Here is an 18,065-nt window from a genome sequence, read left to right on the forward strand (position 1 = left end):
TGTTCTCTCTACATGATAAGAACACGGATCCATTTGCATTGAAAGTTGTACCTATGTGAGTGAGATGGTATTCGGAGATACTTTGTGTTTGGCTCGCTTAGCCTCCCGGGCCAAAAAAAAAAAAAAAAAAAGCAACAGTGAGTTCCATTCATTGAGCCCAACAATGGTTCTATGCGTAGCAACGAAATAGCTTGCTATTAAGTGATCGAACAAACCTAATCACGTGACACCTCTACGGAAGATTTTCTCATCAAATAATCATGTCCTATACAGAAGTGCAAGGCCCATCTCATCTGGGTCCAGATGAATAGAAAAGTAGGCCCAAGACCCAAAATATGTAACCCAAGAGACGTAAAGATCCATATACATACCTGCAAAGTTACTTCGTCCTATCCTAAAGTGGAATAATCCCCAACCGACCCAAAAAGAAAGGAAATAGTCCCCTGCCGACCTAAAAAGAAAAGGAATAGTCCCCCAATTTGAGAAAATATAGAAATCCTTTAACCTTGGAGAATATGAATATCTCTGTCAATATACTTAGGAGTATTTTTACTACCTTTCTAAAGAAAATGATTGAAATAAGACTTAAGCCATATTATATCTCATTCCACTTCTACCTTTCATTCAGCTTTTGAATTTGAATAAATTCAAGAAAGATTAATCAAAATATAAAGGATAAACATGCAATTTTCCTCCTCTTACACAATTCCGTTTATTTTTGTTTATTATTTGTGTTTGATTTATTTTATTTGATGACCAGAAATAAATAAAGAATTGTGAGAGACTAAAAATGGTGCATGAAAAATTAACTCCCTAATATGAAAAGAAAATGAAGAAACGAGTGTAGACTGAAAAAACGACAGTGTGAAAACCATTAACCCTTGGAGGACCAACCGATTATTGGCATACAGCAGGGCATATTAATCCAAATACTCAATGGTGCCAAAACATCCTGAGTTGTTACAACCTAAAAGTCAAAAAAGTGTCCTGAACTTACTCAGAGATTGACCTTGGGGAATGTGTGGGGGTGGTGAAAGATGCTGAGGCACGCTGCTCTATGTGCTGGTTTATATGAGCTGGTTTATGCCCTACTTTGCTTGCTTCCCATCAAAGGAATCCACGACACGACCCAAGAGAAAAGAAGAGAAAGAAGTCCCTAAAGCAAATTAAAGCTCGCACTGTGTAGACAAAAGAAGCTTTTTTTACCCACTTATCCCACCTCCTTGTAATCCTTTCTTCCACACATACTTTTCTCTGCAGTGTGGACTGTGTAGTCTATCCCCTTTCATACATATTCCCCTTCCTCCCACCCTCCTCATCATCTAAGAGAGATCTAGAGAGAGAGAGAGATAATGGTTAAGATTGGAGGGTTCTTCGTCTGCCTCTTGATCGTGGCAATGGACATCGTAGCCGGGATTCTTGGCATCGAAGCAGAACTCGAACAAAACAAGGTACATACCTATTGCCTCGCTTATTTTTACACAAGCGATACTACAAGATCTCAGTTACATGAGTAAATGTTTTTAATCAGTTGAGCTACAAAAGCGTCTTGCCATAATACTGTTGCTTGCAATAGGTGAAACACTTGAGACTCTGGATCTTCGAGTGTAGAGAACCAAGCCATGCAGCATTCAAGCTAGGGTTAGCTGCAGCCGGACTTCTAGTTCTTGCACATGTTATTGCAAACTTGCTTGGTGGATGCAACTGCATTTGTTCTCAGGATGAACTCCAAAAGGCCCCTCCTAATAAGCAAATCTCTGTCGCTTGCCTCGTCCTCACTTGGTACATGTCGATAATCGATGATTAGGTTAATTGTTTAGCGGTTGTGTTTGATAACCATTGTCGTGTTTGATAACCATGGTCGTTTTCAGTTTTCAGTTTTCTTTTCATGTTCTTATTTTGTTCGTTGTTGATGATCAGGATCATTCTGGCCGTTGGATTGTCGATGCTGGTGATAGGAACTTGGTCAAACCATAAGTCAAGATCTTCATGTGGTTTCACACACCATCATTTTCTGTCGATTGGAGGCATCGTGTGTTTTGTTCATGGGCTGTTTTGTGTAGCTTATTACATATCTGTCACTGCCTCTACTGGTTAATAATTTAATTAGTTTCGTTAATTAAGCCGTGATGAAGGATTAATGTTGCCTTGTTCCTTTCATATCTCCTAACTTTACCTCCTCTTTCCATGCGAGACAATAGTCGTGCTTATCTTTCTTTTACCCCTTTGATTAATTTAAGACAATGTGCTAATCTTTCTTTTCCACTGATTAGTTTTGGACAAGGAATGGAGATTATTATAATAATAATATTGCGATAATGTTGGATGTTTCTTTATTTTGTTTTGTCTTTCTTTATCTTTTGGGATGTGATATCTACACATCATTTTTTATTTCTCTCACATCTTTTTGGTTTTCGACCGTCGGATTGGATGAATTGAAGAAGATTAACGGACAAAAATTAACAAATGGTGTGTGAGAAGTAAAAAGGATGTGTGGATAGCATATCCTTATCTTTTAAAGGGTGTAGAATATAAGTTAGATTTTGGGATGTCATAAGCGCATGCATGTGATTGCGTATGCCCTAACGTATGTGTTATCCTAACCTTGAGATATAAATATGGAATTTGCGATCTCTTTAATTAAATTATTAATAATCTCTATATATAAAGCCATCATTCTAAAACAGTAAAGCTTTTAGTAATCCGTTAAACTTAATATTATGAAGTCGGTTGAAATAAATATTAATAATCTCTATATATAAAGCCAGCATTTTAAAACGGTAAAGCTATCAATATACTAAAATTGAGTAGAATGTAAACAAAATGTGATTTATAGAGATAAAATAGTAAAATGATAATATTTTGAATTAAACGAAAATTAATTAAAATTTCTGAAAAATAAAAGAATCCTACATAAAAAGTAAATTGCCACACACGTTAGGGCGTTGCAAAAGATCCATTAAACTTAAATTTCGGTGTAACATGAATAGGTAATTAAGCTGATATAACACAAAAAATTTACCTTGAAAGTGCCCAAATCATCGCTAAGTCGAGTCATTAGAGATGACCAATATATAATTTGAGAGCCATGCTAAAAGGAGTTTAGTGAGCTTTTTGTTGTGGCGTGACATCCTTGCAACAAATAAGCATGCAGAATTGCTCGGAGTCCAGGACCATCCACATAAGTCCATGCATTCTTTAGGGGAGATGGATTGCCTACCCTCCTATTTCCGGTGGTTTGGACATGTGTAAAGAAGGCCTACTGACGCTCCGGTTAGAAGATGCGACTACGGGATAGAGGTTCAGGGCCGAAGGGGTAGAGGAAGACCTAGGAAAACTTTAGAAGAGACTATAAGAAAAGACTTAGAGTACTTAGATCTAACGGAGGACATGACACAGGACCGAGCACAATGACGTTCTAAGATTCATATAGCTGACCCCACTCAGTGACTTGGATTTTTCAAGTCTCCAACCGAGAAGATTTCCTCACTCGAGAAATTAAGGGAACACTACCTCAACCTACATGCTTCACTCACAAAGCTTCAACATACAAGCTTCAACAAAAGAAAAATTCAAAGAACTTAGTGAAGAAGGCTTTGGCGTATTTAACACAATACATTGAAATGAAGCAAAGCTTATTTATTGATATCTCCGATAAGTTACAATTATATACATATACATGAGTCAAAATAAACAAACAAGAGGGGGCCTTCACAAAGGTTGCTTAGGAGAAGTTTCAGCAGTCGGTAGAGCCCCAGAAAGAGAAAGCACCGAAGGGGGATCACTCGGAGTCTCAGTACTGGACAGAACCCTAGAAGGAAGAGACATCGGAGGCTGATCATTTGGAGTTTCATTACGTGGTACAGCCCCAGAAGACGAAGGCAATAAATGCATTTGGAGCAAACCCACAAACCTCTGATGATCAAGTAAAATCTGACAATCAGATTCCTTCACCTGGTCAAGCTTCCTCTTCATGTTTGTAGCATAGTCATGTGCGAGCCTGTGCAACTGTTTATTCTCATGCTTGAGCCCTCTAATCTCCTGCTTGAGACTCATCACTTCAGCCGCCAATGATTCAACTTGGCGGGTTCGAGCAAATAGGCGTTGGACCATATTCGACACAGAACCTGCACACTGAACACTAAGAGCCAGAGAATCATTAACAGCCAACTCATCAGACCGTTTGGAAAGAAGTCTGTTATCTTTGGGAGTGAGAATGTTCCTGACCACCACCGCAGCGGTCATATCATTCTTCATCACGGAATCCCTAACGGTAAGAGGACCAGTAGGGGATAAGAAGGATGGGCGTCATATGTTGTCTGGAGAATGCGCGGCTGCCTCTTCACCAAGGTTCAAGTCAAAGCGACAGTCATTTTCAAAGGTGTTGAAGAGAGAAGAGGTCGGACAAATCAAGATCTTAGAAGTGCAAGAAGGGAGCTTCTACTGGTGGAGATTCAAGTGTGCTTTGGAACTTAATGCCAGCCTCTATAAAAATCTGCACTCGATGGAGCTTCAGAAATCGAAGAGGCGCCTGCTCAGAAATCGAAGAGGCGTTTGCTTTCTTAAAAGCTGGGCTGCTCAGAGACCACGAGGGTCGATCTCAGAGATCGAAGAGGCGTTTGCTTTCTCAAAAGCTGGGCTGCTCAAAGACCACAAGGGTCGATCTCAAAAATCGAATAGGCGCTTGCTTTCTCAAAAGCTGGGCTGCTCAGAGACCACGATGACCGATCTCAGAAATCGAAGAGGCACATGCTTTCTTAGCATTGTCAGCACCTATCACATGCACACTCAGCTTTGCGGAAATTACGGGCAATCTGTCGAAGATTTCTGGTGAAGTAGAAAGCACGTGAATCTTATTGTTCAATCATCCACTTTCCACACGCAACATCAGCTCATGGGTACCACATATAACTTTACCAAAGATCTCTGACAAAATTTAGACACGTGAAACTTGCAGCTCCCACTACATCGTTATGACCAAGAAGGGTAAAAGAATAGCAAAGAAACAACACTAACAAAGTTTAGACACATAAATTTTGAAGGTTTAGCTACCATATTATTACCCACAAGGGTAAAGGAACAGCACCACTGCTGGATAATTGGAAAGTCCCTGTGTGTCAACCTATGTGCTCTGTGGCAAGGTAGACTAGTAAAAATGCCCAACCTTTACTCACATTCGAGAAAACACTCACAACAAGATTGCTTGCTCCAAAATTGAAGAGGCACCGCCCTTCGAATCTCGAGAGCCAGACTCACAACAGGATTACTTTATCAAAAATCGAAGAGATACCACTCTCATAATTTCAAGAGCCAGACTCCTAGCATGATTGCTTTCTAAAAAATCAAAGAGGCACCGTTCTTCGAATCTCGAGAGCCAGATCCCCGATAGGATCGCTTGTTCGAAAACCGAAGAGGCATCGTTTTTTCAACTTCGAGAGCCAGATCTCCTTGGATAAAGAGCAATCAGTCAGCACTTGGAATCAAGCTTCCAGTCAGGAACTGACTGCCTGGAACCCCTTACCTGATTACTTACCTGACATTGCTCTCGAGTACTCATCTTCAACATCTTATGCTTCCAGAAAAGATACCACATCTGTCTGAGGAACAAATAGGGCAAGTGAGAAAGATACAAGGAAGCATGTGGAGACAAGCGTAACAGAACACGTGCCAATACTTCCACTACTTTGTCAACAGCAAAAGTATCATATATCAGCAGGGTCGAACGTACTCTAGATTTGATGGACTTGTTTTGACCCTCAAATTATTTAGTTGGCCTTATACTCTGGAGGTAACCAGAAAACCCTCCAGCCCAGTTCAAGAATAAGCCTGTGGAAAGTTACTTCTTCAAAAACAAAAGTATCTCATATTATTTCTTCTCATTTTCTTCTCTTTATTCTTCATGCTGCCTGCAAGATAAGGAGAATGAGAACAATCAGCCGGAACTCGAAATTAAACTTCTGATCTGGGACTGATTGCTTGGAGCTCTGATTGCTTACATTGTATGTCACCTCTTTCAGCAGATCCCCTAGCTCGGCGACTTGGGGGACTCCTACTACATGGTTTGTATCGCGCTTGACCAAGCCTGAAACTACAAGTAAGCTTCAAGTGAAATTGATACATTACCTTGATCATCTCCACCAGTTAAAGATACCACCCCTAGACGGATGAAGAGTACTTCCAGAGAAGATGTCACATCTACCTATGAGACAGATAAGGCAAGTGAAGACGATACCACACTTCGGTACTTAGAAGTTTCGTGATTACTCAGTTGCTTGGATCTTGTAAGTCCCCAACTGAGGAGCTTCCCTTCCAACTAGGAGGCCAATCACATAGCGACACGTGTCGACATCAGAAGCCAATCATAGCGCGACACGTGTCAACATCGGAAGCCAATCACAACACGACACGTGTCAATGTCAGAACAAGGCTAGAAACTTTCTTTTATAAAAGGAGATCATTTTCCCAAAATATTTCCTAATGCCATTTGTACTAAATCATTCACTTGTACCCACTAAAAGGAGAGCTTGAACCTATGTACTTGTGTAAACCCTTCACAATTAATGAGAACTCCTCTACTCCGTAGACGTAGCCAATGTGGATGAACCATGTACATCTTGTGTTTGCTCTCCTGTTTCTATCCTTTTACATACTTATCCACACTAATGACCGGAGCAATCTAGCGAAAGTCATAAACTTAATACTTTCTGTTGTACCAAAGTCCTCATTGATTTTGTGCATCAACAATCCTTAAGTTCTTACATTTTTGCATTGGTAATGGATGAGTTAACATGACATATTCGAGATGTTATTCCTTGGTGTATGCTTTACGCAGACGATATAGGGTTGATAGATGAAACTCAAGAATGGGTAAATGCGAAGCTTAACCATTGGAGAGAAGTGTTGAAATCTAAAGGTCTTCGCCTAAGCCGATCAAAGACATAATAAATGGAATACAAGCGGGATGGATGAAGTGGAAGAGTGCATCCGGCGTGTTGTGTGACCGTCGTATGCCTCTGAAGCTCAAGGAAAAATTTTATAAGACGACAATAAAGTCGGTGATGCTGTATGGCACAGAATGTTGGGTGGTGAAACATCAATACGTACACAAAATGGGTGTAGCGGAGATGAGGATGCTTCGTTGGAGGTGCGGGCTCACGAGAAAGGATAAGATTAGGAATGAGTGGGTTGGACATGTGCAAAGAAGGCCTACTGACGCTCTAGTTCGAAGATGTGACTACGGGACAGAGGTTCAGGGCTGAAGGGGTAGAGGAAGACTTAGGAAAACTTTGGAAGAGACCCTAAGAAAAGACTTAGAGTACTTGGATCTAACGGAGGACATGACACAAAACCGAGCGCAATGGCGTTCTATGATTCACATAACCAACCCCACTTAATAGGAAAAAGCTTTGTTGTTGTTGTTGTTGCTCTGATTCGCCTACTTTTCTCGAAGCAGTTCCAAAAAAAAACAGACGATTGTGATAGAAAAGAAAATAATTAGGGTTCCAGTCGTTCATTCATCTTTCACCATATGCAAAGTGCATCATCAAAGAGCCATGCAACTCTATTTGTTTATTCACTTTCTGGATGTATGCAGAAAAAAACTAAAATTTGTTTCTGCAGGAGTGGTCAGAACGCAGAACCAGAGCTAAGGCAGAGTGGATGTAGAATGAACAGGCAAAAAGGAACACACAGGAGGCTAGCTCGCCTCTGCGTATGGGAGGGAGCTCACCTCGGAACATGGTGCTCGAGCTCATAGTGTTGCAGATCCATGTAGATGGAGCAGCACGGGTGAGAGAACACTAAAGAGACTAGAACAGCATTTTTCGTGTCAATAGAGTTTGAATCTACGTTAGCAAAACCTGCACCAAAAGATTGCCTAGGTCCAAATTCAAACATCCTTCAAATAGATCAGCGGGGTAAACACTGCCACTTAGAAAGTGCATCACTTTGGATCCAGGCAACAGTGGACACAGTCAAAAGTTTCATATCAATGCAGATGCAGAAGGGATTTGTAGCCACGTTCCACCATTTGACACACTATCAAAGTAAAAGACCCCTACAGTATGATAGTTCTATCAAGTAAATATTAACTCTAATCACCCTTGAGAAAGTATAGCAAGTGAAAAATTCGGATAGGCGGGTCTCTGGTATCCAGAAAGAAGCTTACTGATTGGTTAATGTTATTCTTCAGACAACAAGGAAACTCTTCAAGATGGACTCTAATACGAGCAAGAATGTGTACTAATTAGGAGCAGGATTTTGAAATGCATCAAAATTGTATAAACTCTTGGACACAACTGCCTAGCGAGCTAATTTTACAGGGACAAGTTTATATCATTTGGTACCATAGCATCCATACGCAGGGTACAAGGTACAAATCCATGGTGAAGTAACCTTAGGGAGGGTTGATATCTGCAGACAAAACAGAAGGATCGCCGAAGTGACCCAACTTGGAAGGATGGGCCTCCAGGACAACAATTGTGGAACATGATTGAATGTTATGGGACGGCTTATGATTCTATATCTAAGATTGGGACTAGAGTGCACATGTGAAATATTCGACAGCATTCCCTTTTTTACAGGGATAAATCTTCCCCTGAGTTCATATCAACTTGATAAATTGCCTACCTGATTCTTCAGACTACAGATACATACAGTCCTACCAACATCCCCACCACCATAAAACAAATTCATACCAATAAAACAAAGCCAACGAATTAAACAACAATCATCCTAGGCCGGACTTGCCAGTCTTATCAAATACCGAGCAATTTGTAATATTATATTTCCCAATCAACCACACTATTCATCAGACATCATCCAGTACAACAAATCAAAAGGAATTCAATTCCAATGAAGGTAAACTGCAAAACAAATAGAGCCACAATGCCATGAAGAAAACTACTTGAATTATACGAAAATGATCTCCATGTGACATATCATGTATAGAGCAAAACATTGGTCTTTACCAAAATTTGAGAACCTCCATGCATCAAACAAAACAGGTTCTATCACAAGAGAACCTATACCACTGAGTTTTGGACTCAAAATATTAACATAAAATCCATGAAAAACCATGAACTACCTTCAAGATAACCTCTAATCCTTCAAAGACTTCATCGAATCCAATACAAGTTTAGTCTGTTCCTGCATCAAATCAAGCTTCTTGACAGACAAATCCATTTCAATGAGCTGCAATGCCCTCCACCTCTCCTCCAACTCTTTAGCCTTGGAACTCCCAACCAAAGAAGGCATCTTCTCAGTCAAAAGTCTAGTTAAATCCGACCTCGGTGCACAATTGCCCGTCCTCAAAGAACCACTCAGACATGGATACTTAGACCAAAAGTCATCCGGGTCAGCCTTAACTCCTCTATTAGTCACATTATTCTGCACCTCTTTCTTCACAGACACGTCTGAAACCGGCAAGGCCAGAACCGTATCGTTGTTAACCTTATTATTCTTCCTCGGCGGCTTCCTCTTACCGCCCTTCACATTGCTATCGAGTCCATTGGCCTCAGAACCCCAAATCTTTTTGCACAGTTCAAAGCACTTAAGCTCATGGGGCTTCGAAAACACCGGGTCCTCGCCATCCTCTCCAGCCTGGTACTTCTTCTTCAATCTCCTGATCTTATCAGTCAACTTCTCAGCCAATTGGTCGGTGCTCAAATCGACCTGCAAATCATTCTTGATGAACTCAAGGAATGGAGCCACATTCGAACTCGCCGCCACACCTTTCTTGCTTTCGAACTCTATAATGCCCTTCAGGATCGTTATCTCATCGTCCTCGCTCCAAAAACGCTGCCCCTTTTTCGCATCCTCATCGTCGCCGCCGACCTTCTTCTTCTTGGAGTTTTTCAGGCTGGGCTCGGTCTCCGCCGGTCGCTTCGACCCGGAACTGGGCGCGGCCGTAGGCTTCGCCGAAGCAGTCTTCTTGCTGGGCATAACAGCGCTGTTTGCGGGCTTGGAGACGATCGGCTTGACGGTGAAGTCGGAAGCTGACGGCGAGTGGTTATCGGACTCGGTCTCCGACCCGGATCCGGAATCGTCTTCGGAGGCAGAACCCGATTGGGGATTTGACTTCGTGACCACCGCAGAGGGCTTTTCTTCCTCCTCTTCTTCTTCCTCCTCCTCTTCCTCTTCCTCTTCCTCTTCTAAATCATCATCATTGAGATCCACAGATTTTGCTTTGTTGACTTCAACGGCGTCGTCTTCTTCCCCTTCCTCTTCCTCTTCGTCGACGGTTTCATCATCGGATTCCTCCATCACGGCGGCCGGCGGGTCTTCTACAAGTTTCTTCGGAGCCATCGGAGAGAGAAAGAGAGGGTCTTGAATTGGGAAAGCTTTGATTCTGTAACAGAGCCGAGCGACAGCCAGAAGTGAGAGCCTTTACATTAGAGGACAGAGTTTATATAGAGTTTCGTAGTAGGGTTTTGACCAGAAACTTTGTGACGTGTCGGTAGTCTATTTGCCAAAGACGGTGGGACCACGTCGTTTTTGGTTACTCTCCAATGTTTATCCCACGTTAATTAAACGGGAATTTTTATAATAAAACAAAATTTGACTTGCGTGAAATTACATTATAATTTTTATTTATGTTCAATTTTAATTAGAATGTTAGAATGGTACTCTATGAAATTTTGATTGACAATCGAGATTTTATTAATATGTAATTTAAATTATAAATGGGAAATATGATAAAACGAAGAGTAATGTTGCGTAAACTAACTTTTTAGATTATATTTGCAAATAATCAACAATCACGTTATACAGATTAAAAAAATATAATTTAAATAGATAGTTTCTCTAGCATTATCCTAAAACGAGAGAAATGTTGATATGGTAATATATACATTCAATTTTTAATGTTCGATCGGTATATTGTTTCTTGATAGCTGCAGAATATGAGTGCATATTCATATGTGTTATGATGATTGACGAGTCACTCACATCTGTGACATCCCACATCGCTCCAGGGGAGCGATACTTAAATGTATATTCTTATCCCTACCTAGCACGAGGTCTTTTGGGAGCTCACTGGCTTTGAGTTCCGTAGGAACTCCGAAGTTAAGCGAGAAGGAGGCAAAAGCACTCCCAGGATGGATGACTTACTGGGAAATTGCTCGTGAGTTCCCATAAATAAAACCGTGAGGGGGTGGTCGGGGCTCAAAACGGACAATATCGTGCTACGGTAGTGGAGCGGGCTCGGGAAGTGGTCTGCCCCGGGCCGGGATGTGACACATCAATGCTTGTTCGCCTGAGTACTCACTTTAGTCATACTACTTGTTCGCTTACAATGTTGCAATCGATCAGAGAAATAAGATTCAGACGAGTTATTTTTGAGTCAAATTAAGCACGCATCAAGTCCTCAAATTATACAGTAAACCTCACATTGCAGAATCCAAATTATGTTTTGGTATGAGAGTGTAAAATGATAAACGATGGAAAAAACAACAACAAAGTATCTGATCTTTTAAACTTCACAAGTCTTTCTGTACCTAAGAAACCCCATTTGCCATTGGATCCAGGAGTCCCTTTTCAACAAGCACTTTTCCTGGAAATACACCACCTTTGTGCGACCAACAAATTTCAAAAACAAAATTCTAGGGCTCAAAAGAAATTAGACACCGATGAATTGCGCGAAAGTACCGTCTCTTCATCGTGCCACAGCGATTTCAATGCTGTCTGAATTTGTGGACTATACAGTCACAGAGAGAATGGCACAAAAACTTGAAGGCCAATTTCATACTGCACACATGGTTTTAGCACTACTGCATTACTTGAACTCCAAGCAACCGTCAATGTGCTTCCAAATTAAAATACACCTATCCTAAATGAAAAGCTAGGTCTCATCATCTGAACTGAAACCCTCCTCGACCCGCCGTTCTGCAATTGCTGGAAATAGTCGTTGACGCATATCTGTAGGTGGTGTTTGACGATTTTCTGGAGTTGTTTCTGTCGCCGTTGGGGCCTGAGCCTCTTTCTTGGCATTCTTCGCCGCCTTCATTGTCGAATTTCGGACCTCTGTGCATACCTTGTTTAGAATTACCAAGAAATCTCGTACAATGGCAAACAAGCGAATGCCTTCATCCCTCCCTGCGTTCCCGTGGAAGTAATCCGCTGTGCTCTTCACAAGAGCAGTTATCCTCTTTTCTTCTTCCAACAGCCATGTAATATCAGATTCCGCCCGCTCCACAAAACTGGCTAGTGTGCGTTGGAATTCACTATCTTCATCCATATTCTTCATCTCAACATTTATAAAATCTCGATTTTTTATTAAGGACTGGCCAAGATTTGCAACTGTCGACGTTAGGCCATCAGCATCTACAAGTGCAGCCTTTTTCACATCTTCAAGTTCATCGCTTAAACCTGAGACAACCTGAAGACCGAGGTTACACAAGTGCTCCTCTGATTCCTCATTGACATCCTCAGTTATGTCCTCTGTACTCAAGTTGGACATGCTCCGGCTTTCTCTGGCTGTGCGAATAGCTCTACGACCCTCAGAACGCATGATCTCTTGAACTACAAAGTGCAAGAGTGTGGTTTTGCCATCAGTGCCTTTTACATCAGCGAGTTTCAAAAGCGTATCAAGCCTAAATGCCTGCGCACCACCACGGTAGGTGCCATCATTCATACGGTTTCCAGTTTTGAGAACCGCTTCTAAAAGTTTTAGGAATAGCCTGCTCTTTCTGAGTTTGTTGCAAGCAACCTGACATTTATGGCGAGGAATAGTTAGATAACATAGAAACATTGAAGGTTGCTTTGACTAACCATAATTGTTCAATAGATAGATTGCGTTCGCAGATCAAGAGTCTCACCTCTAAAGTTATGAAGGACTCTTTAGTGGTAGAAACCTCCTCTGGCAGAGAACACATAAACAACAGTGACTCCATGCGCTTAAAAGCAAATGGTATGTCGACCATGGCTTTGAGGAACCGCTCTGCGTGACCAAGTTGAGCAGTATCCCCTGTGAATAACCTAAGCTTCAATTCTTCTTCCGCAGTTGGTGCCATCCTCAACAAGTTTTGGAGGAACTCCACAGGAAGCTCATTACCTGATTCAATCAATAAAGGTAAGAACCATGTTACTGATAAGAAATAACATGGAACTTCAGAGAGACAAGTGGCCAATGATGAAGAGTTGTTCCCATGTAAACAATATAAAGTGAATATCTCATAGCAAAGTGTCTCACGATGAGAGAGAGACTCACCCTCTCGGAGGGCATCAGCAACTTCTTCCGCTGTCAGATTCAATGCTCGTAGAAGAATTGCAAGATTTTGTGCTTTCTTTCTGTCGATAATTTGAATATACTGGACTGCAGGTTCTAAGGCTGATGCTTCCTTCCTGCGATCATTTTTGGCTTTATCCGCAGTGTTATAACCAAATAGCGACTCTATCTGCTCCTCATTGAATCTGTAAATAAGTAGGAAGTTAAATTGGAGTATTTAAAGTTAATTTTTGATGAAAAATTAGATCCATCAAGGGAAAGTTAATGCCTTACTGGAATGATCCTGCACTGATCTCATGCCAGACCATTGACTGATCCGAATTGGTATTAACCTTATCCCAAAAGAATGGCTTTAGCTTGGTCTTTTGAGATCCCTCAGCATCCATATCACCACTACCTCCACTGTTTGCTTTGCGATGAAGTCCTATAGGCGGACGGTTGCTCTTACCAGGCAATGGTTTCGGTGGAGGTGCAACTTTCGGAGGTGGTGGGGCCTTAGGACGAGGAGGAGGAGGTGGTGGTGGACCTGGTGGTTCAGGTGGTGGAGGAGCTTGTCTTCCAGGGGGAGGTTTTAGGGGAGGAACTGACCCTCCTGCCACGGCTTCTGATGTAGTTGCATCACCAGGTGCAGATTCATTTTCTTTTTTCAGGGCCATATTGTTTGCAAAATTTGCACTAGTGCCGAACTCTTTGTTACTGGAATTTCCTAAACTAGTAGACTTCTGAGAAGAACCTGTGGCATTACAAAGGTTGTGACAGGCCTTAGAATGCGAAGAAAATCATCATCAATTTGTGGAAGAAAGCTAATAATTGTAAACATACCAGCGGATATTGTGAGAAGAGGCCTATCATCATTTGGTCCATTTCTTGGACCAATTTTTCGGCTTCTCCTTTTCTTAATACAGCAGAAACAGAGAAGTGCAACAATGATAAATATTACAACTGCAGCTCCAGCAATAGCAATTAGTTTAATCACATTGCTGTTATCCTTTTGTGGCGCCTTTTTTTTACCAAATGAGGGATCCTTTGCTGGTGGATTTTTCTTTTTTGGTGAGGGTTTCGCATCCTTTGATGGTGGATTTTTCTTTTTCGACGAGGGATCCTTTGATGCGGGATTAGGACTAGCGTGAAAAGTAGTATGAGTTTTCTTAGAGGATGAAGGTGAAGGTGAAGGTGCTTGATATCTAGGCAACCTAGCTGCAGGGCCGGGAGCTAGAACTGGAGCATGCCCGGGTTGTGGAGAAGGAGAAGGACTTGGCGTTGTTGGCTTACGTGAATCGCTGGCCAAATGTCTTCTAGGAGCATCCGGCCAGCCTAAAAGCCACCCTAAGCAGCTGATGAACCAATTTTTCGAGGTAGCCTTTTCTTCAGAAGCATGAAGCAGAAGCCCTTTCTTTCTTAAGCAATCAAAAAGTGTTTTTTTCACATGATGAGGAAGAACTAAAATTGCATGGTGTATGTTTCTTTTCGTTAAGAACGTTGTTTCAGAGTCAGCGGCTGCTTCCTGTGGAATGTACAAGTTAAACTTTTCGATAGCATCTTTCTCATCTATCAGTTCTTTCCTGCAATGGATCCATGCCTGCTCTGCCTGCAGTCACAAGATCTAGTCAAATTTCGGTGATAAAACATGTACTCCTCTTGTACAATAATGAAGTAGCTATCATGAGTTCAATTTTCAATACAACAATTACAAAATATTTCAATCTTTTGCCTATACGCAGTTGTCATTTCTCACACAGCCGAATGCAGTTTCGCGGTATACAATCTGCTATTGTTTTTGCTGGTGGAGTTTTCTATCTTTTCTACAAGCCATTTGCTCCTATCTGTCTTTAACTCAATGTAGAGTTACATGTTGGCATATATAGCTTAAGCATGAAGAACAAAGTGCACATAATTTGCAAATTCATCCCTCCATGTATTAGCAAAACAAAAAAGGATTGTGTCACCTAAATAGGTTCTTAGCTTCTTCAGAACAGGAACCTGCTAGTGTTACATACAAACACGACAAGCGGAAATTGAAGATCAAATTCATTTTTTCTCGAGCCATATTCTAATTAATCTAATCGACATCATGCAGAGGAGCGGAGGGGAAACACACTACTCTAGCCAACTTAGGTACGCCCAGGTCATTGCAAATTTGACTTTAATTTTCTCTTCCCATTAGCAATCAAGACTAGTTATTTCTTGGTTTCAACACAACATCGCATTGCAGAAGCGAGAAAAAAAACTTACTTCGAGTAAAATTTAATTAATTTCTAATTAAATGCAAAATTTGGCAACAACGTAGCTAACAATCACGAAGGAAGAAGATAGCAGGAAAAAGAATTAAGAGGGTAATTCAAATTATGTTCATACCATGTCTTCGTCTATCTCCTCGGAGAGCCAATCGCCGCCATTGCCGAAAAATGTTTCTCTCGTCCTCCTCACACCCTCCGACGCCCCTATCACCAACGCGCAAAGCAGAATCACAAAAACAACCGCATAGCTGCCTCTTCCCATTTCCATCCCGTCCATATATTTTCCTTTTCATTTCATCGAACTTGTCGCACAATCCTCAATTTTCTCTCCAACCAAACAGAAACGAAACGTTTCCAAAAGAGAAGAAACCGGCCTCGAAGCTCCACCTGCAAGTTGCAACAATGGCGGCCGCGCGCCCTTCTGTTCCGCGTTCTTATCCCCACGTGATTAAAATCTTCAATTTTGACGGCAACCCACGTCAAGTTTCTCAGCTATGCGAACAATCGGAAAAACACAGACTTTGAAGATTCAAACGTCGAGATACGAACATGCAAGAGCAGACCAAAAACAACAACGCCTGCAAAACTTTATACTATTTTAAAACGTCAAAGCATTGCTGTTTTCACGACCGCCATTAATAAACGCAAGAAAAAAGCTGAATCAAAACACAAATTCATGGGGTGGGGGCTCTAATCTAATTCAACCCAGAAGGATTTTAGCTAATCTGGATATTTATTGTGATAATATTTTTTTCTGTTTAGATTTTTGTTCGTCGGGATGTTTCTTGTTTTTCGGGGGTTTAGGAGGAGAGAGAAAGAGAATGACGCGTGATATGGACGTGAGGAGAACAATGTGGGACGTCCATGGTTGTCTTTAGACTTATTTTGGTCTTTTGTCTCTTGACCTCCCTTCGGCTTTTACAACACTTGCCTTCATCCAATTTTTTTGTTTTTCTCATTTTATTCTTATCTATTACTTTTCTTTTTTTTTCCCAAATTTAGCATCTACGTTTTTTTTTATTAAGAAAATTAATGAAAAAGACTTGAAAACTTTGAATTTTAACAATAAGGACAACATGAAGGGTAAATTGAATAATATTAAGATTGACTTTTTAATGTAAAAATGTAGTTTTTCGTTAAAGTAAACAGTACTTGGAGCTTTTCGTTAAAGTTCCATTTTTTATTTGGAGTGGAGGGAACATTGAACATCAGCTCTCGAGTTCATTGATAAATCGAAATTTTTGTCAAAATTTCATCCACATGCAGGAGTAAAAAGGTGATTTCATTACTAATCTTAATCACCCACCATCTTCCCCTCTCACATAACCCTAAACTCATTACCCAAGCCATCCCCACTCACCACCCTTCTTATAAAATCAAACCAAATTCAATGTTTTCTTCATGAATTCTCCATATTTTATGTTCACTAAAATATAATATGCAAGTTGACATTCATATTTTTATTCAATATTCATTGACTATAGTACTAGCCGTATAGTTAAGTGCTATAGCATTTGGCCTCATGGTCTCGGGTTAGAAGGCTTGTAACATCCCACATCACCCATGGGAGTGATCCTTAAATATATATTCTCATCCCTACCTAGCACGATGCCTTTTGGGAGCTCATTGGCTTCGGGTTCCGTCGGAACTCCGAAGTTAAGCGAGAAGGTGGCCAGAGCATTCCCATGATGGGTGACCCATTGGGAAGTTGCTCGTGAGTTCCCAAAAACAAAACCGTGAGGGCGTGGTCAGGGCCCAAAGTGGACAATATCGTGTTACGGTGGTGGAACGGGCCCGGAAAGTGGTCCGCCTCGGACCGGGATGCGACAAGGCTAGTATCGTAGAGAAGGAATATAATTTGACATGTGGTCCAATATCCTAGTGTGGTCAAATAATTTTAATTGCCAAATTTTTTTTCTCGTAGTGTGGTGAGACACTAGTTTTAAATAAAGGAAAAATAATGAAAATGGCTTGAAAACTTTGAGTTTTAATGATAATGACAAAATAAAGGGTAAAATGAATAGTACCATGTTTGATTTTTTTAGTGTAAAAATGTGGTTTTTCGTTAAAGTGAACAGTACTGCAGACTTTTCGTTAAAACTCCCTTTAAATAAATCTATGTAGTGAAAAACCTGCTAATCTTAACCTGTGGTAAAGTTCGTTATCAAATCGAAATTTTTGTCAAAATTTCATCCACATGCAGGAGTAAAAAGGTGATTTCATTACTAATCTTAATCACCCACCATCTTCCCTTCTCACATAACCCTAAACTCATTACCCAAGCCATCCCCACTCACCACCCTTCTTATAAAATCAAACCAAATTCAATGTTTTCTTCATGAATTCTCCATATTTTATGTTCACTTAAATATAATATGCAAGTTGACATTCATATTTTTATTCAATATTCATTGACTCTAGTACTAGCCGTATAGTTAAGTGCTATAGCATTTGGCCTCATGGTCTCGGGTTAGAAGGCTTGTAACATCCCACATCATCCATGGGAGTGATCCTTAAATATATATTCTCATCCCTACCTAGCACGATGCTTTTTGGGAGCTCATTGGCTTCGGGTTCCGTCGGAACTCCGAAGTTAAGCGAGA

General features: G+C 40.9%; 3 protein-coding genes across 3 annotated transcripts; 1 reads left to right on the forward strand and 2 right to left on the reverse strand.

The window, feature by feature from the left end:
* The first annotated feature begins 1,099 nt into the window (after positions 1-1,099).
* Positions 1,100-2,319, forward strand: LOC103442573 (protein VASCULATURE COMPLEXITY AND CONNECTIVITY-like). Its single transcript, XM_008381375.4, has 3 exons — positions 1,100-1,451; positions 1,577-1,782; positions 1,921-2,319. The coding sequence occupies exons 1-3, from the start codon at positions 1,353-1,355 to the stop codon at positions 2,096-2,098; spliced, it is 483 nt and encodes a 160-aa protein (XP_008379597.1). The 5' UTR covers positions 1,100-1,352; the 3' UTR covers positions 2,099-2,319.
* A 6,780-nt stretch (positions 2,320-9,099) lies between these two features.
* On the reverse strand, positions 9,100-10,305 carry LOC103429075 (STOREKEEPER protein-like). Its single transcript, XM_008367222.4, has one exon. It carries the CDS (start codon positions 10,303-10,305, stop codon positions 9,100-9,102), a length of 1,206 nt encoding a protein of 401 aa, XP_008365444.1.
* A 1,057-nt stretch (positions 10,306-11,362) lies between these two features.
* Positions 11,363-16,317, reverse strand: LOC103429074 (formin-like protein 3). Its single transcript, XM_008367221.4, has 6 exons — positions 15,581-16,317; positions 14,048-14,813; positions 13,499-13,958; positions 13,208-13,410; positions 12,816-13,051; positions 11,363-12,706 (listed from the first exon to the last, which is right to left on the reverse strand). Exons 1-6 carry the CDS (start codon positions 15,737-15,739, stop codon positions 11,840-11,842), a joined length of 2,691 nt encoding a protein of 896 aa, XP_008365443.3. The 5' UTR covers positions 15,740-16,317; the 3' UTR covers positions 11,363-11,839.
* Positions 16,318-18,065: the final 1,748 nt, after the last annotated feature.

The sequence above is a fragment of the Malus domestica genome, chromosome 09 (assembly GCF_042453785.1).
Source record: "Malus domestica chromosome 09, GDT2T_hap1".
Classification (NCBI taxonomy): domain Eukaryota; kingdom Viridiplantae; phylum Streptophyta; class Magnoliopsida; order Rosales; family Rosaceae; genus Malus; species Malus domestica.

Coding starts and splice junctions, on each gene's coding strand:
- LOC103442573 (XM_008381375.4), top strand. CDS start 1,353: ATGGTTAAGATTGGAGGGTTCTTCGTCTGCCTCTTGATCGTGGCAATG. Junction 1,452..1,576: donor CAGAACTCGAACAAAACAAG/GTACATACCTAT, acceptor TGCTTGCAATAG/GTGAAACACTTGAGACTCTG. Junction 1,783..1,920: donor GCTTGCCTCGTCCTCACTTG/GTACATGTCGAT, acceptor GTTGATGATCAG/GATCATTCTGGCCGTTGGAT.
- LOC103429074 (XM_008367221.4), bottom strand. CDS start 15,739: ATGGACGGGATGGAAATGGGAAGAGGCAGCTATGCGGTTGTTTTTGTG. Junction 13,411..13,498: donor ATCAGTGCAGGATCATTCCA/GTAAGGCATTAA, acceptor ACTTATTTACAG/ATTCAATGAGGAGCAGATAG. Junction 12,707..12,815: donor AGTCCTTCATAACTTTAGAG/GTGAGACTCTTG, acceptor CATAAATGTCAG/GTTGCTTGCAACAAACTCAG.
- LOC103429075 (XM_008367222.4), bottom strand. CDS start 10,305: ATGGCTCCGAAGAAACTTGTAGAAGACCCGCCGGCCGCCGTGATGGAG.